The following is a 26,133-nucleotide window of genomic DNA, read 5'->3' as shown; positions in this document are numbered from 1 at the left end:
TCATGAACTGCTGCAGTCCATAATATTTTACTCTGAAAGCACTGTCCAACTGCAAATACATGTTGCACATACATTTGTGTCATTCTCTGTGCCATTATTTGTTTCAGTTTGGAAAATAAATTTAGTTAGGCATAGGGGTTGTCTCCATCAGTGGAAAACTGTGCAGTTGTAGCTTCTTTTTCATTTATGAGATGTGTGGGAGGACTATAAAACTGAACTGTTCATTAAAGTAGCTGTCACTGATGTTGAGGTAACTTTCCTTGGTTGCATGGGAGAAGGATTTTTTTTTATAACCAGAGCTGCTCTTACACAACTGAATTTTTTTTTTCCCTGTCACCAAATGACCCGTGGTATCTCATTCATCTATTTACCACCACCAGTAAATTACCCACGTTTTCTAATTGATTAATTTACATTCAAAGCCTGTTGAGGGCTGGGAGAGGTTCTCTGCTTTGCGCACTAGTACTTAACATCTGCACCAGTAATTTCAGCAGCATGCAATGAAATAGAGATTAATAAGTGACCCTCTGTAAGAATCTCGACTTTATGAATTCCCGTCTGAACTCCCAGTAGGGCTTACAGTTCCAGTTTTTGGGAGGTAGGTATATGCAGTCTGTTATAATGTACTTCTACCAGGTTTCACTAAGTATTGGCAAGTCCCATCTTCTCCTCTCACCTACTGACCTTATTGAGGAATTGCAGAGGCTCTGTTCCTACAAAGACAATTTGGCACTTTGATTGGAACTAACTGGGTTTTGGACTAATTGGAGACTCTTCAGGAACATGTGCTTTCTGATTACTTGATGTTCACGTTTGGAAAGCTGCAGTGTTTCTTTTTGGCCCAGTTTGGGCCAGGAAAAAGAAATAGCTCAGAAGTGATATTAAGCTTGTAATTTTTTGAAATACCAAAAGACATTGTGGATATTGTTACTCACCAGTGGAGCATCAATACCATATGGAACGATTAGATCAAATGTCATATATCTATGTTATCCTAAAGGACACAAATGTGATTTTAGTAGCAGAGAAGCTGTGGCATGGATGAAGCTGAGCAAAGTTACGGATATGGAAATAAGTAATCTTAGTGGTGGTGCAAATATATCTTTGATAGTTCGTCTCTGGGTAAAATATGATACCAATGTTGCAGACTGCCTGATTTAGACTTTAATGATGGCCAGAGGGAAAGAATGTAGTCTACAACAAAAAGAATAAGTTTGAGACAGGGATTGAAAAACAATGTTTTCCATCTTCCCAGAGTTTAACTGGAGAGTATTTTTGCTCATCCTGTACCAAGTATTGAATCAGTAATCTGACAAATGGAGGGGTCAAAGTGCTGGTAATGAGCTAGAATTGGATGTCATCAGTCTACGTGTGAAAACTGATGTTCTGTTTATGGGATGCTGTCACCAAGGGAGAACAGTGGATGAAAAACAGGAGTGGCTGAAGCGTACATACTTCCAAGTCAGGACAGCGTATGACTTGAAGCAGCTCCTGGAGCTGGTTGTATTCCTGTTGTCTGCTCGATGGTAGAAATGGCAGGTTTGGGAAATGGTGTTGAAAATCCCTTGATGCATTACATTATGCATCTAGTTGCTGGTATAGGCTGCAGCTACACTGTGTGGATGATGAAGGAATATGTGTTTTAGGGCAGTTTTAAGTTCACAGTTCCTGAGCTTCTTATTTATCCAGCATTGACAATATCAGATTAACTCTGATATCATTCACCAGCATATTTATGTTTTTGTTTAAATTAACAATAATATTAAATTAACATTAACAACATGCATCTTTAGGAGCTAGACTACAATTATCTAATTATCTACATTTTTCTGACTTATTGAGATTTGATTGGCTGCTTTATATGGTAGAATGTTTTCTTGATAGTCACCTATGTTTTATTAAGATAATTATGTGCGGCTGTATCGAACATGTAGTAAATTCACCTGCACCCAAATCCTTTTCGATGACATATGATTGATTTGTTGCTGTGCTAGCTAAACTTTCCTTGACCTTCAAAGTACAGCAAGGTAACTTGCTCTGATTACAGTAAATTACCAGTCATATCAGCAAACCATTTGCAGTATTTCTTCGCAGTTCATCACTTTTGGGAGGAAACATGAGAAATGCACTAGCAAGCTGCTTCTGATTGCTTTTGAAAATTTTCAATATTATGGCCCCAATAAAGTGGCAAAAATACAATTTGAATTGACCATCTTCTCAATTCATTGTTAATCCTATTACTAATATTTTTCTTAATATTCTAATCATATTATTAATATATCATTTATATTAAATATATAATTACTACTTAAAATATATATATAGGTGTATTATTTCTAAGCGTCCAGCATTAATAATGGAAAATGAGACATCTGATGTCATTATTTCTTTATTTAAATACACCTGTCCCTGAATGACTGGCTAATTTATTTTTTATTCATTCACGGGATGAGGGTATTGCTGGTTACGCCAGAGTTTAATGCCCATCTCTAATTGTGCAGAGGGCAATAAAGAGTCAGTCACATTGCTGTGTGTCTGGAGTCACATGTAGGCCAGACCAGGTAAGGATGGCTGTTGCCTTCCCTAAAGGGCATTAGGGAACCAGCTGGGGTTTTCCGACAATCAGTAATGGATTCATAGTCACCACTAGACTCTTAATTCCAGATTATATTTTAATTGAATTCAAATTCCATCATCTGCTGTTGTGGGATTTGAACCCAGGTCCCCAGAACATTATCTGGGTCTCGAGATTAACAGTCCAGCAATATAATCATTAGGCCATCACCTACCCCTTAATTCTGCAGGATGTGATGCTATAACATACTTTATTGTAGAATTAGGTTGGGATTCTCTTAACAATTTAAAAGTGAGCTACTGGTCTTTAAAAGACAAGTTTCTTTATTAATAATTAAATTGTGTATTATTTGTAGGCAAGTCCATCTACCTCGAGCTTAAGCTCCACTCATTCAGCATCTCCAAATGTTACTAGTTCAGCTCCATCCAGTGCCAGAGGTAGGTCTGTTCAATCCAGTTAAAGTGGTAAAATTCAAACTATATGTTAAAATATGTAAATTTTTCAGCTCTGAATTCTTTGTGAGTTAGTGGAAATATTATGGCCAAATGACTTAAAAGAAAGACTATTTGTTTCCTTACTGTATATTTTAGGCTCCCCGCTGCTATCTGATAAACACAAACATTCAAGAGAAAATACATGTTTGTCTCCCAGAGAACGACCTTGTAGTGCAATTTATCCAATATCTGTGGAACCTGTGCAGGTAAGTAGATGATAAAGAAAGCACTTACTGTCAGTTTTTCTCTCAAATGAAGATACAAAATGCCACAGACAAAACTTGAGCTGCCTTGTAATTGATCTTCTCAGTTACAAAATGTGGACTTTATTGAAGCATTTAAAATAGAATGAACCATTTCTTCTGAGAAACAGCAGTTTAAGCTTTGTGATTAGCTTCGTGGAAAATAAAAGATGAATGTGTGTCTGGTTCAAAACACAATCAAAGAGAAGTTGACACACAAGTGATTAAATGGCCTTTGGAAACAAAGGCTTGTACCTTCTGATATGGGAATGGAGAATGGCACTACTTTAAGTTGCTGATGTACCTCTGGACTCTGAGAAAATCCTGACACGTGCACATTACGTGTATGGACAGTTTAAACTTCACTTTGCCAGTTTTATCTGGCCCAGATTACTGCATGAATGCCTACTGGAATGAGGTTGCCAGAACCTACCCAGACTCTCTTCCCTATATTTCCCCAATTTTTTTTTAGGGCAGATTTACTTTGACCTTTTTCTTGCAACTGCTGAGGATTGCAGCTTGAAATAATTCAGCTGGAGTGTCAAAACACTGCAGCACAATAGCAACATTGACACACATCAGCACACCACTACTTCCCCCAACCCAACTCCCAACAAAGCTCAGCGCGGCAAGGTTCCATTACACACACAGCCCAACAACCCCCCGCCAATTCTGCTCACCATCCACACATCTGTGACACAGTTTATGAACCCCCAACATTATGTGCAAATCCCAGACCTCCCTCCTCTGACCATCCAACACCCTCCCAAACATCGCCATCTGTCCTCTTCCTAACAATGCTGTCACACCCTCTAAACAGTATTTAATTACTGCACTTCATTGGCCTGGCACCTACCCAACTGATGTCAGCTTTGTCTAGGGTGTTTGTGGGGGTGTTGCAGCATTGTTCAGGATGGAAAGGGTGGGTGATGAGCTAGGAGGCAATGAGCATTGTTTGGAGCAGAGCATTGTTGAGGGGCAGTGAGTGAGGAAGGAAGCATTTTCGAGGGTGGGTGGAGTATTTTGGGAAGTGTGGGAGGAGTGAGCATTTTCAGAGTGAACATTATGGAGGAGGGGGTGTGACCAACTGGCTGTGAGGCTTGGCGAGGCGTCAGGGAGGGGTGACCATTATCGAGGGAGATTGCACAATGTTGTAGGTGACAGGGACATTGTAAACTCTTCACAAAAAAAAATGGGTCAGTATCTTCACTTCAACTACACTGTGCCACTAATCCTCCTGACTCTGCTCGTTGCTGGAGTCAACCTGGAACCAAGACTGGAAAGTTGAAAGGCTCCAGTGCTGCTGACCTGAGGATCTGGTTCAATGACTTCTGTACTCCTGAGAACATGAAAAGGTGGAATTCAATCAGTTAGCTGAAACTAGTTTGATGAGGGACTTTATCTATGTTCTGAACACAGAATAAAAGAATTAGAGGCTTGCATACAGGATGAAGGTGAAAATTATTATCTGTCAATCCTGAACAGATCTAAACAAGGAAGCAAGGAGTGATTAGATCAAAATAAACACCAGCTAACAAGATCATCAAATAAAATTAGGAGAAAACTGCTGCTTTTGATTTGTTTCTTTTTTCAGTTTTGTGCACAAGTCAAAAAATAATGTATAGTGAGGATGGTAACCTGTCTGAATGGTTTTCAACTTGCTATTGCATTTTTCTCACTTATTTATAACCTTGGGGAGATTAAAATGCTGATTATGTATTATTCACTATATCGTAAAGTGAAAGAGTGTTCTTTGGTGATGTATGAGGCTACCATTTGTGTTTATAATTGATAATGCTGCACAAAATGTGAAATTAAATTTTGCTTTGTAGAAAGATTTTAAGCAATGATCTGCATTTTAAAAACTTGTCATCAATGTATATCTTTTACGACAGATTCTAGATTCATTAAAAAAAACCCTAGTTGATTATGAACAATGCTGAATTGTAGTGATCTTGTGCAGTGCCATAATTTTACCAGATATTTTATGATTGCAATGTCTTATTTCCGGCTGGTGGTTTAGAGGCATTGTACCAATTTATAATATTTTATGAACTGGTGCTTCTCATGCATTGTTTCAACCTTCTATTCTTCAGCAGACACTTACCCAGCAGATTGGTGATTCCTGCATGCCCAGAAGTGATCCCAATTTATCTGCACCTGAAAAAGGTGGGCTTATGCTATAATTTCCTTTCTACATATATCATTTCTTTAGTAATTAATATTGCTGTCAATTACTATTGGACAATAGATATCAGTTGGTCAATCTAAAAATTGTGCACAAGATCGGAATATACAGAGAACCTGCAGGCTACCATAATCCTTTCATCCTGAAATACCCCATAGTCTTGTTATTTCAGCATTGAAATGTATCTTAAGTAATTCTAGGATTTTTAACTGCACTACTCTAGAAAACTATTTGTTGCATTGATCATCCGTTGTTCAAAGAATAGTTTCCTGATACTAGTCTTAAGTGTACTTAGTTTTGGCTGTGAGTGCTTGTAGCACTATCTGTGTTCTATTTAAAGCAATATTCTGAAGTTACTTCCATTCTCCAATCTGTAAGTTTATTTCTCAGGTGTCTTCGGTGCATGTCAAAGCGTTTGAGAGTGATTTGAAAGCTTATCTCTTTATTTTCTCCAATGCCTCTCATTTCCTGATCAGAACTGTTAACAGTACTTGAGTTGGTTTGACCAGAACATCATAATATTAATATAGCTTCTATGGATTCAAATTGAACATTTTTGTTCATGTAGATCAAACTTATTAACTAATTTTTATTTACAATGGTTGAACACCTAGTTATGATTCTTGGGAAACTCTACTTCATTCTTGGCCGTTACAACACCAATCACAAAGTACAGATGTCATCCATTTCACCTTCCTTTGAGCGGAATTTTGTAAATGTCTGTTAGATTTCACATTACTGTTCTGTCCACATACATACTTTGTTCAACTAATTAATTCTGAATTTTAGTTTTTGGAATGGCCAGTTCACTGGGGTTGAGAGAACTTTTTCAGATCTTTTCTTGAGATTTCTTCAGGCTTTTCTTTTTGGCTTTCTCCTTTTCTGTTCTTACTAACTACTTCATTGAATGATACAGTCAAGTTGTAACAATGCCTTCTGTTTTTGTGACAATGTGTGGGGAATTTTGACTCTCACAGATGTGTAATTAGAAGAATTCAACAATATTCTCAATAATTATCTATGCAGCATTAAACTTAAAGCCATAACGCAGAGGGAAAGCATTAATTTCCTCGATACCATTTGATTTGAAGTGGCATAATATATGTCATAGAGTCATAGAGCACGGAAACAGGCCTTTTGGCCCAACTCGTCCACACCAACCAGGTTTCCTAAACTTAACTAGTCCCATTTGCCTGTGTTTGGCTAATATCCATCTAAACCTTTCATTTTTGTATACCAGTCCAGATGTCTTTTAAATGTTGTAATGTACCCGCCTCTATCACTTCCTCTGACAGCTTGTTCCATATACATCTAGGTGAGAAAGTTGCCCCTCAAGTCTCTTTTAAATCCTTCTTCTCTCTCTTTAAACCTATGTCCTCTAGTTTCGGACTCCCCTATTCTGGGGGAGGGAAAAAAAACCTTGGCTGTTCATCTTACCTCTGCCCCTTAAGACTTCTAATATTCAATGCTCTGACCAGTGGAGGCAACTGTAGCAAACACTGCCTTCACCACCCTGTCTATCTGTGATGCCACTTTCAAGGAACTGTGTGCATGTATCCCTAGGTGTCTCTGTTCGACAACACTCTCTAGGGCCCTACCATTAAACGCTCTGGTTTGTCTTACCAAAATACAACACCTTGCATTTATCTGCATTAAACTCTATCAGCCATTTCTCGACCCAAGATCCACCATTAGCAGCAAAGATTTCTGTTCAAAATAACTGACACATTTCTACACACAAAATGACATGCCCCTAAACATGCCTGTGTTTGGATGGAATGACTAAATAAGATGTATAAGTTCACCTCATACCCAGCTCTACTTCCAGCATTGGAAAGTTTATCGTTTTACACCAATGAGAAGAAAGCCTTGAGCAGTTCAGGGACTTCCCCACTGAACAAAGAGAAACAGACATTTGTTGTACGTTTGCTTTTAGCCTGCTTTTGGTTGTTACAAACCAATCATACGATTACACATACATCTAGTCAGAGTGTAGAATCAGTCCATGGTAACTTCATGTTGTCCCAGGAAGTTTACCAGACCCCCTTATCACTTATCCTGGTCTTCCCAATACGTCTTATTCAAGCACATTCCAAATATTATGTTAATAGTCTAACTGCCTTAGACTGAATTTCTACAGGAATATAGTTAAATCCCTTAATGCCTATATCTTTAAAACTCCATTTATATATAAATAAAATATGTGGCTATAATTGAAGGTCTTAACTGATGTAGATTCGTCCCTTCCATTCTATCCCATGCTAAATATCAAATTTTGGACTAGCCTGAAAAAGGATACCTATCAGCAGTTTTCAAGGATGTTCTTTTTCAAACTCTCTCAGTGCAGGCAGTAGCTGCATTTTCACTTTTCGTTCAACAGGACCCTGTTGTATGCATTTCGAAGGCCCTCTGTGTTGTTTTAACCTCATTACCTTTGATATACTCCCCTTTACACAGACTACTATTATTCAATTTATAATTTAAATTCAAGCATCAGGCTATGCAAGCCTGCTATTTTAACTGAAAATTCCTCTTCAACCATTTTATGTCAACCTTGAACCATTTTCAGCTATTTTATGTTAACTTTAGCCATAGGCAACCCTCACACCTGCAGACTGGTGAAGTCACATCTAATGTGCTTCCATTGCTGGAAGACTTTAACCAGGGAGTTACAAGTTTCTTTTTTCACCATCTCCAAGCTCTGTGTTACATTAAATTTAATAATTGACGGTATTTGTTACAATAGAACCCACCACTTTTTTTTTGCATATAGCTGCTGAGCTTGTGCAGTGTAAAGCTAAAGATTCCATATTCATTTTCAAGGAATTCATCTCCTCAGTGATTTCAAGTTCAGTTGGCCCTAATTGGCTGTATATTAATTTGTTGACCGGTTTAAAGTTGTTTTCTCTCCCTTTCAGACACACTTTCTTTCCCCATGCAGCCTCCATCTCGTCACCCACCCCTTGCAGCCTCCATTTGCCACCTCTTGTAGCTACCACTTGATCCCCATTGTGGCGTCCCTCTCCCCACCATCCCTGCATCAACCTCTCTGTCTCCTTCCCTTTGCAGTGTAATCTTTCTGCCAGTTGCAATTTCTCTCTCCTTACTCCCTTATTACCTTCCTCTTCCCACCTGCAACCTTCCTCTCCCTGCCTTTGAGCTTCCTCCTTCTCAACCCACCCCAGCCTTGTAGCCAACTTCTCCCCTAGGCCTTAGCTGATTTAGAAATGTCTGACTATCTCCCTGAACCCCAGTAAACATCTCAGGCAGATGAACGCATGGAGAATTGTTCACCACCACTACTTATCTTCCCAACAGCTCACTGCTTCATCATTTAGAGGCTTTTTCTCCCCTATGCTTACTAACAATAGTCTTATGATCCCATTTCATGGAGCTACAGGACAGGTCACGACAGAAATGTGGAGGTTGTTTAGGGAGCAGTTGCTACAAGTACTGGATAGGTTTGTCCCACTGAGGCAAGGAAAGGATGGTAAGGTAAAGGAAACTTGGATGAAGGAAGCTTACTTAAGGTTGAGGAAGCAAGGATCGGACAGGGCTGTAGAAGTCTACAAGGTAGCCAGGAAGGAATTGAAGAATGGACTTAGGAGAGCTAGAAGAGGGTATGAGAAAACCTTGGCGGGTAGGATCAAGGAAAACCCCAAGGCGTTCTATGCTTATGTAAGGAACAAGAGGATGGCCAGAGTGAGGGTAGGGCCAATCAGGGATAGTGGAGGGAACTTGTGCGCAGAGTCAGAGGAGGTAGGGGAGGTCCTTAATGAATACTTTGCTTCAGTATTCACCAGTGAGAGGGACCTGGACGTTTGTGAGGACAGCATGAAACCGGCTGATATGCTCGAACAGGTTGATGTTAGGAAGGAGGATGTGCTAGAAGTTTTGAAAAACATGAGGATAGATAAGTCCCCTGGGCCAGATGGGATATACCCAAGGTTACTACGGGAAGCGAGGGAAGAGATTGCTGCCCCTTTGGCAATGATCTTTGTGTCCTCACTGTCCACTGGAGTAGTACCAGAAGATTGGAGGGTGGCAAATGTCATTCCCTTGTTCAAGAAAGGGAATAGGGATAATCCTGGAAATTACAGACCAGTCAGTCTTTCTTCTGTGGTGGACAAATTATTGGAGAGGATTCTGAAAGATAGTATTTGTGATTATTTGGAAAAGCACAGTTTGATTAGAGATAGTCAGCATGGCTTTGTGAGGGGCAGGTCATGCCTCACAAGCCTTATTGAATTCTTTGAGGATGTGACAAAACACATCGATGAAGATAGAGCAGTGGATGTGGTGTATATGGATTATGGCAAGGCATTTGATAAAGTTCCACATGGTAGGCTCATTCAGAAAGTAAGGAGGCATGGGATTCGGGGAAATTTGGCTGTCTGGATACAAAACTGGCTGTCCAATAGAAGACAGAGGGTGGAAGTAGATGGAAAGTATTCAGCCTGGAGCTCGGTGACCAGTGGTATTCCGCAGGGATCTGTTCTGGGACCCCTGCTCTTTGTGATCTTTATAAATGACTTGGATGAGGAAGTGGAAGGGTGGGTTAGTAAGTTTGCCGATGACCTGAAGGTTGGTGGAGATGTGGACAGCGTGGAGGGCTGTTGTAGATTGCAACGGGACATTGACAGGATGCAGAGCTGGAGAAAGAAGTGGCAGATGGAATTCAACACAGAAAAGTGTGAAGTGAATTCGTTTTGGAAGGTCGAATTTGAATGCAGAATACAGGGTTAATGGCAGGATTCTCGGCAGTGGGGAGGAACAGAGGGATCTTGGGGTCCACGTCCATAGATCCCTCAAAGTTGTTACCCAAGTTGACAGGGTTGTAAAGAAGGCATATAGTGTGTTGGCTTTCATTGGCAGGGGAATTGAGTTTAAGAGCCGTGAGGTTATGCTGCAGCTCTATAAAACTTGGGTTAGACCACACTTGGAATATTGTGTTCAGTTCTGGTCACCTCATTATAGGAAAGATGTGGAAGCTTTGGAGAGGGTGCAGAGGAGATTTACCAGGATGCTGCCGAGACTGGAGGGCAGGTCTTATGAGGAAAGGTTGTGGGAGCTAGGGCTTTTTTCATTGCAGCGAAGAAGGACGAGAGGTTACTTGATAGAGGTGTACTAGATGATGAGAGGCATAGATAGAGTGGATAGTCAGACACTTATTCCCAGGGCGGAAATGGCTATTACGAGGGGCATAATTTTAAGGTGATTGGAGGAAGGTATAGGGGAGATGTCAGAGGTAAGTTCTTTACAGAGAGTGGTGGGTATGTGGAATGCACTGCCGGCAGTGGTAGTGGAGTCAGATACTTCAGGGACTTTTAAGCAACTCTTGGACAGGCACATAAAGGATAGTAAAATGTAGGGTATGCAGGGTAGATTGATCTTAGTAGGATAATAGGTGAGCACAACATCGTGGACCGAAGGGCCTGTACTCTGCTGTACTGCTCTATGTTCTATGTTCTAAGTCAGATCTCAGAATGAAATCTGGCTTGTTAGTTTTTGTTTGTTTAGTTGGTTACTGTGTTGGTTAGTCACTGAGATCTATTCCTATGAGGCTGAAGATTTCCTTTAACAACAGAGGCAATGTTTATTACACAAAAGAAAAAATATAAATAAAAACTATCCAAATATCAAAGACAGTTAGAATGATTTCAAAAGACAGTAAAACTCATTTTCAATCTGTTAACTCTTTAAGGTTCTACTTAAATGACTTCTTCCAGGTTCTTTTCCATTGATTGTGAGGACAGTTCAATGAACCCTAACCAAATCTGCTCACATGACTTTTCACAAATCTGCGAATCTAAATTTTCTATTTTCAAATAACCTGCAGATTTCTAACCATACTATCGTGGCTTGGAAGTTTCATAATCTTAACCATTCTGCTGAGGCGAACTGTTGGCTGACCTGCTCTGAATCCTTTCTCTAGGATAGAAACTAAACTTGCTTGTAAACTCAAAGCCAGTGTCCTCTGAACTGAGGGAGAAAAAAAAACTTAGCTGTCCAAGATTCTTCTGAACTAGAAAAGAAACCTTACGGTCTTGCATGCTGACTCTACCTGTATTTCTCAGATTTCCATTAATACCATAGGGGTTTGCAGTCATCTGCTCTCAGACACATACTCGAATAGGTCACTGTTCCAGAATGACACTCTGGCCTTGACTTTAGAAAAAAAAACTCTTCACAAAAATTACCAACACCCATATGATACTATTTTGAAATCCTATGCATATGTATAAATTGTATATCTTTGGTCACATAATCCTTATTATGAACAAATCAGCAGCAAACTGGTAGGGAGAGAACCATCAACACACATCCGGTCTCTCATATGTGTTGTTGGTGACAGTTCCTTGATTGTTCACGTCATGATTGAATGTTCTGAGGCGTTTTGGGGCAACAGTGGTTTAATGCACTTACCGCCCACCTTTCCCACCAGTACGTTTTGAGTGCTGCAGTTTATCAATATTTCTATTTATTATATCTGCATTCGGATAAATATTCACAGAAAATTATTATGCACCATACAGGAATGTGGTGTGATTGGTAGTGTAAAACAAGCTATCAGCTTTATGCATTTTGAAAAATATGCTTATTGACAACAACAATTTATAGTGTGCCTTTAACCTAGAAAATAATTCCCAAGTCACTTCGCAGAAACATAATCGGACAAAATTGAATTCTGAGCCAAAGATCTTTTTCGCAAAAATATAGCCAAAGAGATGGATCTTGGAAGATGTAGAGGCACAGAACTAAGACATTCTAGGTATTGGGACCTGGAGAGCTATAGGAAAAGCCAACAAATTAGAATGAACGGAATTCAAGATGCATAACAGGTCAAATTTAAAGGATTGGGACATTGAAGGAGAACTGAAGGTACCCCTTTGCTCTGAGCAAGGAGGCCTGGGTTCATGTCCCACTTGCTCCAGAGGTCTGTAATAATATCTCTGAACAGGTTGATTAGGAAAATACCTAGACTAGATTGAAAGATGGACAAGTAAATTGCAGCTGCACCTCGGAAGTGTGTTTGGAGCCTTGGACAGTGAGCAGAGAGTATATAAAGGGGTATGGAGGGGCAAGGTCCTAAAGGGATTTGAATAGAAGGATGAAGATTTTAAATTGGAGATATTATGGAACTTGAGAGCTAATGTATGTTTGTGAATAAAAACCAATCCACTGAAAGATGTAACAGTAAACATAGAAGAATGGAATAAATTAATTAGGGACTCTTTTCAGGACTCTAAACAGTGCATGTATTATTCTTTCACAGTAATGAACCCAACTCCTAGTAGTTGGAGTCTAGACAGTGGTAAGGAAGCTCGAAACTGTGTACCAGACAGTGCAAAGCTGGTGTCACCTCCTGTCCCACCCAGGCCACCACATACAGGTAAAATAACATGTAGTCTGTCTCCAAATTAGATAATGGCCAGACCTTGGCATTTTGACAAAACCACTTAAAGAAATTCACACCAAGGCCACTGACAAAGCTAATCAAAGTGGCTGTTCTTCTATAATACAAACAGAAAATGGTGCGGAAACAGAGCTGCTCTGCCAACATTTGTGGAGGAAGAATCAGAATTAATGTTTTGAGTTCAATATGACACTATTTCAGAACTGAAGGGAGCTGGAAAGATGATGGGTTTTATGGTGTTAAAAAAACAGGAAAGAAGGAGCAAGTGAAACAAATAGTATGGCACAAAACAAAGGCAAAGGGAACGCGAATGGCAATAGAGAAGTGATATAGATGAGAGTAGGTGTTAGTGGTAGGTGTTCATGACCGAAAGTAGGTCAGTTCTGGTGGGAGCAATACCATATAAACAAGGTCCTTTGGCAGATAAAGGGGAAGAAAGGTGTTGAAGGTATGATCAATATTGAGGAAAGAGTTCAGGGTCTAAAGGTCATCACATTCAAAGTTGAGACCCGAAGGCTGTCAAGTCCCAATTCAGAAAATGAGGTTCTTGTCATTTAGCTTGCCCCAGGCTTTGCTGGAACACTGCAACAGGCCTAGGCCTGGAAATCTTCAAATGAAAATAACATGGTGAAACAGCAAGAGGCTAATGGGATGATCATGGGCATTCTTGAAAATGTGCAGGAGGTGTTCTGAATACTTCTGATTTCAGCAATGTATTGTGAGCAGCAAACACAATTGCGGGCTCTTGTGGTGCCATATTAGTGTCCAGACCTCTTTTCAAGGAGGCCTGGGTTTAAGTCCCACCTGCTCCAGAGGTATGTAATAACGTCTCTGAATGTGTTAATTAGAAAAATATCTAGATTAGATTGAAAGATATACAAGTAAATTGCTGTTTCACCTGGAAGTATGTTTGGAGCTTTGGATAGTTAAGCACAGAGTACATAAAAGAGCAAGTGTATAGGAAGGTCCCACAGTGGGGGTGGGCAGAAGATGGCGGTGGTGAGAAAGAAGTGTTGAGGGTGAAGAAGGCTTGGAGCATTGTGTTATGGAGACTGTTTTTCTGGCATTCCTTTTTTGTGTTTCATCTGCAGTACTTTTATTTTGGTTGTTCTTTTTAGTAACTTAACAAAAGCATCTTTTTGTCTTATTTATATTAAGTTATATTTATATTTGATAAGATTTCAAGTTTTTTTGGTGTATTTGTGATGTGGCTTCAAATGACAATGGAGTGGGGAATGGTGGGAGTAATATCATCATCAATATGTAATTAACAGTGATTTAAAACATAGTGTGTCAGACTTAATTTACGTATTTTAAACCAATTTTGTTATTTTGTACATACACAATAAATCAGAGTATCTGAAACTTCACCGTCTGTTCAACCCAAAATGGTTACCAACTCCATAAGCTCTATCAAAAAGCTGCCTGATTACACTTCCATAATGTCATCCACCTTCATACCTACATCAGCTTATTTGGTACTGACTTTGTCTGCCACACATTTCCTCTGTCTTCCAAACTTTCCATGATCAATTTGCCACCTCCTGAAGAAAGTTCAGTTTCGTCAGAACTCTGCAACCTACATTAAATTTCTTGCACCAATTACACTTGTCTATCATGCTTTCTACCTCTTCCCCCTTCCTCCCCCTAACTCTCAACACTTCAAATAATTTGGAATTCTTATCCTCGTCCTAAAATCCCACCATGACCCCACTCTTAGAAACATTTCATTCCTCTGAGTCTGACGTCCTGTGTAACTCCCAACCTTCCACCCTCCGATCCCATCATTGATGGGCGTGCCATCAGAAAGGTGCTCCTTTGATGAAATCTTTGGTCATCCTGTTAACACTCTTTCTCTGAGCATCTATTTTTCTTTCATTCCTCTGTGAAGCACTTAGGACTGTTTTACTATGCTAAAGGCACAACTTAAAAATAAATACAAACATCTTTGTTGATACTCAGCAGCATCTCTGAACTTCAATGGCAACAGTATAGCAAGAATAAATTATATCACATTTGCTATTTTATTCTCAGTGGTTTTTTTGGGCGATCCTACTCCTTCCTGAGAGGAATTAAAATGTTTTCCATTACCCAGCAAGTACTGCCTTGGTATTCCAGGAGTCATGCATACACAAGATTTAAATGCACTAGTTTGAGATGGGGCTTAAAAAATTAACTCATAACATCAATGTCTTTGAGATTAATATTTGTAATGCTCAAAGTAAAAGCCCAAACTGTTTCAGACAATAATTTGAATCCCTATTGGATATTACATTCTGGACAATCGATTACCACTAAGATGTAGACAATGATATTTTAGGCTTTTCAGGCTGGGAAACACATAATCATTTGGTAGGACTGTCGCAAGAGTGTAGATTAGTGTTGTTCAGCAGGAATAGTTAATTATTTGCAGGTTTGGCTACAGTTACATCATCTCAGCAGTATGCTGATTTTTAATGGAAGATACGTTCTACCACAAGTATGTAAGCATGGAGTAATCATGCTTCTGTAGTTGTCACATATTTTAAGGTTCCCTGTCAGTGTGATATTTGTCATTGATAATAGGTCTGGTTTTATGTTGAACTGTGAAGTTCTCAAATTCAATTTTGTTATAATAAATAGTCCTCAATAAAAATCATTTCACCTCTGTGAACTATCAGCATGTTTTTTTTTTTATCTGATGCTACAGGTTCACCTGCAAAGACATACAGGTCCTTTTCTCCACAGGCTTTTGAAACACCTCCTGCCAATCCCAGATCTCCTCATAAGGTACGCTTTTTAATTGCAAAAGAAATATGATCCAATACAGCTTTGTCTAAGTAGCTTAACTCTCAGGCTGCATAAGTTTGTAACATGAAATCTTGTATATATAAAGCTTATCTATGTTCCCAACAGTTTTCAGAATATCGCAGGATATAGGTATAAAATGGATCTTATTGTTTCGGTATCAGATTTATTCACCAATAAGGCAATGATACTAAGAACAATTTTTATGCCATTTCATACTTTGTCATTTCAAATATGGTAGGGTTTTTTTTAAACAAACCTGTTCAGAAATGTTATGACATACACCTGGAACAGATGGGACTTGAACGTTGGACTTTTGGTTCAGGCTAGGGACACTACCACTGTACCACAAGAGCCTTCAAACAGGACAGAACAATAACTAACAAATACAGACATAAGTAGAATCTTTTTTCACCTGGGCTTTTTGAGCTGAATTATCATGGTGCAGTGAGTGTATCTGGGCTGTGGAAGATTGGAGACCCTTAATCAAATATCTGATGTATAAATTAATGATAAATGAAGTTTAAACAAATATAAATATAATGTATACACACGTGCACATCATGTCAATTTTTCAAGTGTTCAATGCAAGGAAGAATTTCTGTTTCTGCATATGAATATAGATAGCTTATATATGCAACTGGGTATTCATATCATTTAATGTATGTAATTGAAGGTCCTATTCCTTTCATACTGCATTGAGGTCTGCAGAACTGAAGCAATTTTATTATCAGTATCTTTGAATAATCACATTTGCATATTCCTCCATATTACTGTAACATTGGTAATAGTTGAACTTTATGCATATGTGCTGTATTGAAGTCACAGGCATTGTTCACTGGATAAATTGTCTCAAACATATTATTTGACCTTTCTGGCAGACACTATCTGCTTTGTTTAATGCAAAGACCGTGTACTTGACCATTTAAAACTGCCTCTCAGTGCACAGTGAGTACCAAGAGCATGTTGAAACGATTTCAAAATGAAGCATTAAATATTTCACTACAAGCCTGATGAGAATTCATGGAATTTGGGTGTGCGGCAGCCTGTTACCAAGGAAATGACAGACAACCAAAATTAGTGTATAGAAACAGCATACGACTGTAGGAATGAGAGTTCCATGATCTCAAAGTGTTGTCTAAAACTTCTTCCAGAATCTGTCTATTTCCGCTTGTCTGATTTACCGTCTATCCAAAATACCAAATGAATTCATTGGCACTATTTTATATGAAATACCTAACAACATCTGTCTTATCTCGCCCTTCAGTGTAGGCTTTAGTTTCAAATCATTTTTGAAATATGTAGCTGTTTGACATGTAACAGTAAAACAAGATGATAGAGGGCAGGTGCTACACCATAAAGATAGCTCTTCCAGTTAAGACAGCTATTGATTTGTAACTGGTACTGTGAGAATGCATTTTGAGGCATTAAAACATTTCATCTTTCCAGAAGTATTGCAGTTTTCGTGTCTGTTAGCTTGTCTTTGCATAATCTATGGTATTCTTCTTCACTTATTTCTGAGATATTAAGACATACTTTGTGAAATTATTTTGCATACCATTAAAAACAAAAAGTTATCAACATTTGAAATCCATTTAAAATAAAAACAAAAACTCAACAGGTCAGCTAACATCTTTGGACAGACCAAAGGAATTAACATTTAGGGTGCAGACCCTTTGTTGATACTGTAATTTTAACTGTTGGGTTTTCCTCCATGTTTCCAGCAAATTCAAATACCAATTCAATTAATATATGGAAAAGCTATTAATACTTTGTTTGCTTCAAGGCAGTAAAATAAGGGGACAGAAAGACTTACTAATACAATGACAGAGTGGGGATGTTATATACAAGAGGCAAATAAAAAGCAGAAAGAAAATCAAAGAAGAGGAAATATTGAATGATAGAACTGATCATTTCAGTTAAATAATAGAAGCATTAAGACAATAAAGAGACAATCATGATGTAAATATCTTTTAAAAAACATTAGTCCATACAATAAACTGGGAGAGATGGAAACCCTGGGGGCAAGATGTGACATAAGAACAGGCTGAACTGAGAATGTAGCTTAAGGTTAATTTCACTCAAATTTGAATTTGCATGTTTCCCAAACATTTTTCTAATTGTATTTATATTATTTTCACGGTGAAATTGTGAATTAGTGTCACTGGCTTTCTATTCTACATAATTGTGTGGTGCAGTGTAGCTAATTGTCACAGTACTGTATTATAATTTTCTAACTATTGTATCATATAATAGTCATACTATTTTGGTTTGGGGTGGAAGCTATTAAAATTATGAGCTTAATAAGGTAGTTATGGTTGGAACTCTGCCTTCAATTTAAGGTAAAATGAAAGAGGTCATGTGTGACCTGTTCTGAAATCTGTCTGACAGTAAACTGGCATGATTTAAATGTTAATTGTCAAAGGAAGGTTTGATTGTTTTACGGAGGTGGTACAAATGGTCTTTTTTCTTTGTAGGCAGCAGCCTTTCTATCAACAGAGCACACTGTTCACAGCAGTTTTGCTTTAAATGCTCCATGTAGTTCCAAGACAAAAGAGTTTGTCTCTTGAGTATTGCTAATTAGCATTTCTACCTAGATAGAAGGCCCATGTGATTCATGTTGCTGGAGGAAGAATGCAGAGGAAGCTCTTGTGAACATCGAGTTACAGTCTTCCTTGGAATATTGCTGAATATCAAAAAATGTGTTTGGCATCTGCCTGGATCCAGGGGCGAGGGAGTAGTTGGATGTGAAAAAAAAAAAGCCACGAAGATTTATCAATCAGGAATGTGGCTGGAAGTTCATGTTCTGATTGAAAAGACCAAATTCTTGGGAAATTAAAACAAGCATGCTGCATTCTTCTATCTTGGGCAAGAGGAAAAATCTCCAGAAAAAAAAAGAACTCTGTGAAAAACAGATCTAAGATGGCATGTTACTAATATACAAATAGAAATAAGTCCTCAGGAGCTAAGAATCACTTTGGATTGATTTTGGGAGCACTGAATGTTCATGTAAACAACAATGTAAAGTATGCCAGTGATATGTTTTTTTTTCCTGTTGGGCTGAGAATAAGAGATATTCCATTATGTCGTTTAAAATGTACGTTGCTTATGAAAATGATGTTTGGCCATTTGTTACAGTACAAGTTTTAATAGGTAATATCTTATCATTCTATCCATCTGTTAACCATGTTATCAACATAGAAGTTAAAAAAAAGTATCAGATTTTGAAATCCTTCTAACGATTTTTCCACCAAAATGAGCTGGGGGCAAAGAAATTATATTTAAAGGTTGTATTTTAAGTTTCTACAGGGATCATAACAAATGAAACGTGTTTAGTTAGTAGTTCAATGCTTATGCATATGCGGGTGTTTCCATTGCCAGAGTTGACAGAGCCAGTGTATTCATTATGTTTTAAAAATAGACGAAAGGCTTTTCAGGACGGGAGTTAAACTCCTGGATTTATTCATTTATTTTAGATAGAAATTTATTTTAGGTAATGTATATTTCAGGAAATGAATTCACAGCTTGGATGCCAAAACAGCTGTAATTATGCTTACACTAGTGTGTATGAAAATTGAGGCCATAGTGTTTTAGGGATCTGATGCTTGTAATGTCAGCTGTTCATTGCTTCTATTTTTGTTCAAAGATGTGTATCACAGTAACTGAGGTGCCATATATTCCCCATTGAGGCAAGTAGTGTGTAATCACCACTCTCAACTCACGATCTACATCTAGCACAGTGGAAAATGTGTTAATGAGATGTATCAGGCTGAGATTGTTCACATATTTCTAGCACATTTGTTTAAGCTCAAAACTAATACAAAATCAATATCAACAAAAGCAAATACAACATAATTATAAGAAGGAAACTCTTGGAAATTCAGAACAGGTACATTAGTATCTGTTAATTAATATCTGCTAACATGTTTGAATTGTCTCAAAAAGGCTTAATCACCAAAAAAATTAAATGGTTGTTTGAGGAATATCGTAGAACCTTCCATATTTTGAGTAGTTTCTACATTTTTAGGATTCTGAGGTTCTATACATTTTATCAAAGATAATAGGACATAATCTGTTAGACGAATTTGCCTTTATGATATTGAAACCTATAACTGTATTTCTCTCGTCTTTTCCAACAGAGTTCTGTTCAATCATTGACACCTTCTCCCACTGATTATCAATCCTTGGGGCCAGTTTACAACTCACCTGTACTGTCTGGAAGCAGTAGTAGTGGTATCTCCTCCCTGAGCAGGGGAAGTGTGACCGAGACCACCTTGACTGATGGAACAATTACATGCACCTTAATTGGCTCTGAGGAATTAATTAAAAGGGAGAATGGAACCTTTGCTTGTATGCCACCACGCTACAACTTATCTGAACATGGCACTGGAACGTCAAGACGTCGAGCTCCTCTACCTCATAGCCTGTCTGTTCCTCCCAGTGCTGAGCCACCAGCTCTCCCTCCTAAACCCCATGTACTGCGTGTACATAGGTCAGAAGGTGAAAACAGAATGGATGAAATTCTTGTCAGACCCAGATCTCAGCCTCGAAAAGTGTCTCAACTATAGAAAATCTGAACGTGCAAAGATTTTGTTCAACCTAAATGCTAATTTGGCCAAAAGAATCCAGGTGGGCACCTTAAACTTAAACTGTTTTGACCGCATGTATGTACCCATTGATCAGTGAATCTGCTGATATGTAATGGAACACTGTTATGCAATAGGTCAGGATGGAGAAATAGAAGTAACTAGCACGTGACCAGAATGGTATTCCAGTTGCAATGGAGTAAAATTTTCCCCAGTTTGTATTTGCGCTATTGACACAAATGCTTTACTATGGCTAATGTCTGTTAGCCAGGGATCTATGAGAAAGCACATTAGTTAGGATAATAGGTGGGCAAAACATCGTGGGCCGAAGGCCTGTACTGTTCTATGTTCTACATTCTTAGTATAAAAATAGAGCCTCTATTCCACTTTGTTTACCATTTTGATATTTGCACATATAGGATTGGACACATATAGTTCATCGTTTTATTATGTTGGTTTTTGAATGAGAGGTAGCTCGCCTTCTGAAACTAATTTGGAAGGAAATATTTCTTCTTATTTATTTCTTTCCTTTGTCCTCTTTCTGTTTCTCTATCTTTATCTCCATCTCATTTCATTTTTGTGCACCATACACTCTATGTTTGCATTTTTAATATGCATATTTTTCACCAAATTACTCAAGTATTAGCATAGAAGTGAAAAAAAAGTATAACATTTGGAAAATCTTTTGACCATTTTTCCAGCAAAATGAGTTGGGGGTTTGTAAAGAATTTATGTTTAAAGATTGTATTTAAAGCTACATTTGTTCACACAAGTTGAAAAAAGGCAAAGAAACAATAAGCGTTTTAAACTAGTAGTTTTCCCAAAGAGTACAAATCTGTCATGTTCCAACAGCCTTAAAAAAACAGAGCTTTTGATAATTGCCCAGTATTGCAGGAAAGCAGGAAAACTGTCTCGTTAGAAAAACTCTCTAGTTTGTCAATTGGCCCCAAATCCTTTACATAGGATTAACAGCGAATTGGCCATTCGTCCAACAGGTGGTGATTGTTTCACATAACCTTCCTCCCATTGCCTCATATTACCCTATCAACAAATCCTTTTATTTCTTTTTCCCTTGTATTCCTGTAAGAATTGATGTGAACAGTGTCCATATTGTTGCACATAAGTAAATATAGCTGCCTTAATTAAGTTACAAGTTGGGATAGGTAATCATGTTTCAGCAGTTCACATGTACTGAAGAATTTGTTAAGTTGTAACTTTACACAAGTTTTTACAAGGTTAATAGTGTAAAAGTACGTTACATTTTTAATTCTGAATTTTACAGACTGGGATTGACTTTGGGAAGGTCATGTTTGTGGGACAGTGATCTTTGTGGCAATCAGCTATTTCATAGCCTAAAGGAGATGCCTGAAATGTCATCATCTAACTCTGCAGACTGGCTTATTTATGAAATTGTTGAAGTATATTAAATATCATGTCAACTTTTCCCCTGAATACAAAAAGTCACAAACTGTTTATGACATTGTAATTAAAACAAGAACCTATCACCCTTAATTAAATAATTCTAATTTCCTTTGTTAGTCAAGTGCCTGCCTGAATACTTTTAGGTTGAACAGAGTGTATCAAATTTCTCGTCTGGCATTTGGCTACAGTTACAGAGGGACTACTTATTCTGATGCCAGAAGCCTTTATCAGCCCATACTATTACCTATCTAATTGTTCAGATACATACAGTAAATATTATCCATGAAGCAAAATTTGGAGAGGAGTTGCTAAAATGAGTTCCTGGAATTTTTCTTCAGTTTTCAAAATGTTATTATTAATGGAGAGGACAAATATTTTAACAATTGCATTACATATTAACAATGATTGTAAAAGTGATAAAAGGGCTAATTTGAACAATCTTTGAAAAGCACAAACGGTATCTATGAGCAAGAGTACTCGAAGCGTAGTTATATTTAAAAGGGAAGTGAATGTTTATGCTCTTAAGGTATATTTCTTGGAAGAATTACAAATTGAATGTTTGAAGCAATGTATTATAATAGAATAAACTGAAAGTACAGTTTTAACATCCTTTTGGATTTGAACAGTGTCAATAGCAAAGTTGGGGCAAGAGGAAGATATTTTCAATATACATTAAAAATGAAAAAAAAAACTTTAAACAGTTATATCAAAAAATGTTATATGAATGAGCTGGTGGACCATACAAATCTACCTGTTTATAAATAAGAACTTCAGAATAATGGCTACTTGTGAAATTTCAAAGACTTTCAGCTGAAATGTTCTATAATATGGCTACTTTTTCTGCTTTAGAAAGGAATGTATGTTTTTCCTGATCAGATATTCAAAGCAATCTTCAGAGACTGAGATTCATAAATAATTGCAGTTTATTTTTCAGAGCATTACTAAATCATTCTCTGCATGCTTCTATATAATCCATTCTAAATTGTATATTTATATATTCTGTGGCAGTTTGCTCAATGGTCCGGCTGAAAAAATTTGCAAATAACCTATTTAAGTAACATCACAGAACGATACAGTCAAGCCAATATGACTTTTGTTCAATTGGCACCTGTAAAATGACCTGTGCTATGGCTTTATATCATTAGTCAAGTCAAATGCAACAACCAATTCAATTCCTTTTTCATGTTGATATAAAGATAGACTTGCTTGAGATGCAGCAGGTGGAAAGTAAATTGAGAAATTTTGTGAGCATGTTCTCTGTTTTGAATCATCAAAATTATGCCTTTATTGCTGTTTTCTTTACTCAAAAATATGTAGGTCATGTCGCAAATCACAACAGCTTGGTTAAAGTAGCCAAATTTAAATTTGTCACTGGTGGTTACAAATGGCTTTGTATTTTGACCTTGATTGTCATAAAAACCCTCAAGTCCAGTAGTGTCTTCAAGGGAAGGAAATCAGACATGCATACCTAGTTTAACCTATGTGTTACCCCATTCCATTACCAATATAGTTGATCCTTGGTTGTCCTAACTTGTATTATACCACTATTGGTTTCAGAAAACCCACCGTCACTATTTCAGCACAACCAGGGAGAGCCAATAAAAATGTTTCCATTGACAATGATCCCCACATCTTACTTCATCCATTTAGAAAGCTCTCCGTATTTCAGCATCAAATTTATTTTCATTACTCCTGGGTGTTCACCTCCACTGTTCCATCTGAGCATCAATTCTGTGCACTGATCACCTTTTTTAATGGAATATTGTGTGAAATCCATCATGGACGTACCTTTAACTACTTTGGACGTGTGTTTACCCTATCCTACTGTCACAACTTAATTTATGTTCTAGATTTACCTTGTCCATTCCCATAACTAGCTTGTTCACTGCTAATATAATTTCTTGACCGACTGAAATCACAGCGGTTCTTTGGCCTTTCACTGTATCACAAAACTTTGACACTGAACATAAACTTTGTGGTTCTACTTGGAACTGTCTCTAGTGCTTGAAAGGAAAGTATTACACTTCTCGCCATGAAATAAAGTATTGGGAAATTCTGCAGCCAGTTTGCACAGAGCAGGATCACACAAACAACAAGGCAACAAATTACAAAGTAAAAGTGTTTTACTCATGTTGAGCAACAAATTTTCAGGAGTCCCCTGCTTACTTTCAAATAAGTGTCATCCCACCTTTAATGACCACCTGAGAAAAGAGGCAGAACCTGGATTTAATGTCTCATTCAAAACCCAGCACTTTCCTTAGTTAGATTCAATTGTGTCTTCAAGTCTTGGAGTGGGTCTTGAACCATAATGATTTGATTTACAGGAGAGGCTACTGCCATTGACTAATGCTTAACCATTGCGCTCAATTTTACTTCTGTACAAAATAAAAACCGAAAGAACTGCAGATGCTGTAAATCAGGAACAAAAACAGAAGTTGCTGGAAAAGCTCAGCAGGTCTGGCAGCATCAGTAAAGAAAAAAATCAAAGTTAACGTTTTGGGTCCGGTGACCCTTCCTCTGAACTTCTGAGGAAAGGTCACCAGACCGGAAATGTTAACTCTGATGTTAATGTTTTCTTCACAGATGCTGCCAGACCTGCTGAGCTTTTCCAGCAGCTTCTGTTTTTGTTTATTTCTGTACAAATGGGTCATTCTGAAACTGTTAGAATCTTACCTCTTGTTTCTTGCCAAAACTAGAATGGATGCAGTCTGACTACTGCAGTGTACATCTCAAACACATTTTCCTCAGATTTATAATCTGCTGTTTTGCCTCGCTCAACATTCTGTTGTTTGTTTGGACTGCTGCTTTGTATTGGTCATACGTGTGAGTTGAATCCACTAAATTCAGTAGTCTCTTGTGGCTTCATCTGTACCTATTTTGTCACCATCCATAGCATATGTGCTTTGTTTTTCCTTTTAATGTGCAATGTTTAGTTAAATGTATTTATTCCCCATATTTTTGTTGTACCCACTAAATGTTTTTAACTAGTCCTTCTAATCTATCCCCATTGTTCTGTGTCATTCTGTAAATAAGAAATAGTGATCACAACACTAGTCCTTCAGTATCCCATGTAAACTCTTCACACCTGTCCTCTGCCAATCTACTGATAACTACTCACTGTTTACTATTTGTCAATTAATCCTCATCCATTCCCAAACCACAGTTTTGAATGCAACTAATAGCCTTTCATATGGACCTTTCCTTGCAAAATCTTCTGGAAGTCCAATTATGTCCACAGGAATTGAGGTTTGTTAGATTCTCTATTTACAGATATTTACCACTATTGTGCAGATTATCCTCAGATTTACAATTGATGATTGTTCCAATTTTGTCTTACGTGAAAAGGCAAACGAGCCTGCGGTTTTGTATGTTAGTTTTACCTCACTTTTTGATATCAAATATTACAATAGCCCATTTTCACAGAGAATACATTAGCCTCCTTACAATGATTTTCAAAACCTCATAAATTTTGCAGCCTCAAATTGGGTACCTATCTATCCCTGCAGCTCTATTTGCATTGAACCTTTATAGACAATCTAAATACCGTCTTATTCACATTGAACACATTGGAAGTGAAATTCATCTTGGATGGTAGCAAAAAACGGGTGATAACATATCAGCATGCCCGCCAAAATTTCTTTTTGACAAAATGCAACGTCAGGCAAATATAAAATGTTAGTTGACTCGCTATCCCTTGCTGTGTACCATACCCATGATGAATTTTACTCCTGTTGATTTTAAATAGAATATCTATTTGGGAAGGGCATATTATTAATGTCTCGAGGAAATATTCATGTAGAATATTTGCTGTTTCAAACTAATACCTAGGCACCAGAAAAAATCTTTACATAATGGTCACAGAGAGCATGTTAAAAAAGGTCAGATTAAATCACAGGATTGTTCTGCTGCTGAATTTATTACTTAACATAACTAATTTTGTGATCTCACTTTCTGAAGGAGCTAATAATGCCAATAACATAAGAGCAACATCAGTTAAAAGGAAAGCAATGTTGCAATTGTATTAAAAATCAGGATTTCTATGGTATTGATAAAGATGAACTACATCTGTTTTTTGTAAATGTAAAATACAACAACTAATGTTACTGTTCTATTAATTACCATTTTTATGGCTGCTTTTTTTTTTAAAAAAGCATTATGGATACAAGCTTTAGTATGTAGATGTTCAGTGCAATTTTGTCTGGTAGCACTGGTTAAAAATAATTCATGGAAAAGTCAAAGAAGTCAATAAATGATCAGTAGTAAGTAAAAACTACCGCGATGTTAGAAAAGTTTCCTTGGAGGAAATTAAAACAAATGCACTCGACTTCAGAGGCTTAGAATATTTTAACATCTGTTTACTCTGCTGTTCAGACACAGTTCAATATGCCAATTATCTTTGCGGCCAAATGCAGGTACTAAGTT

The 26,133-nt window shown here is 37.6% G+C and overlaps 1 protein-coding gene across 5 annotated transcripts in view; it reads left to right on the top strand.

Annotated features, from left to right (window-relative positions):
- Positions 1-24,148, top strand: part of LOC109917580 (dedicator of cytokinesis protein 4) — a 410,977-nt gene extending 386,829 nt beyond the window's left edge. For 3 of the 5 annotated variants that reach the window (XM_048607674.1, XM_048607670.1, XM_048607671.1), the window contains 6 exons: positions 2,931-3,012; positions 3,166-3,275; positions 5,408-5,480; positions 12,776-12,892; positions 15,606-15,685; positions 19,843-24,148. In XM_048607674.1, the coding sequence (XP_048463631.1) occupies positions 2,931-3,012; positions 3,166-3,275; positions 5,408-5,480; positions 12,776-12,892; positions 15,606-15,685; positions 19,843-20,271 (891 nt within the window). In that variant the 3' untranslated portion in view covers positions 20,272-24,148. The remainder of the gene's footprint in view (positions 1-2,930; positions 3,013-3,165; positions 3,276-5,407; positions 5,481-12,775; positions 12,893-15,605; positions 15,686-19,842) is intronic. The other 2 variants (XM_048607672.1, XM_048607673.1) reach the window with 2 other exon arrangements.
- Positions 24,149-26,133: the final 1,985 nt, after the last annotated feature.

This window comes from Rhincodon typus, chromosome 18, assembly GCF_021869965.1.
Source record: "Rhincodon typus isolate 14 chromosome 18, sRhiTyp1.1, whole genome shotgun sequence".
NCBI classification, from domain to species: Eukaryota; Metazoa; Chordata; class Chondrichthyes; order Orectolobiformes; family Rhincodontidae; genus Rhincodon; species Rhincodon typus.
This window is presented reverse-complemented; position numbering and strand designations above follow the sequence as displayed.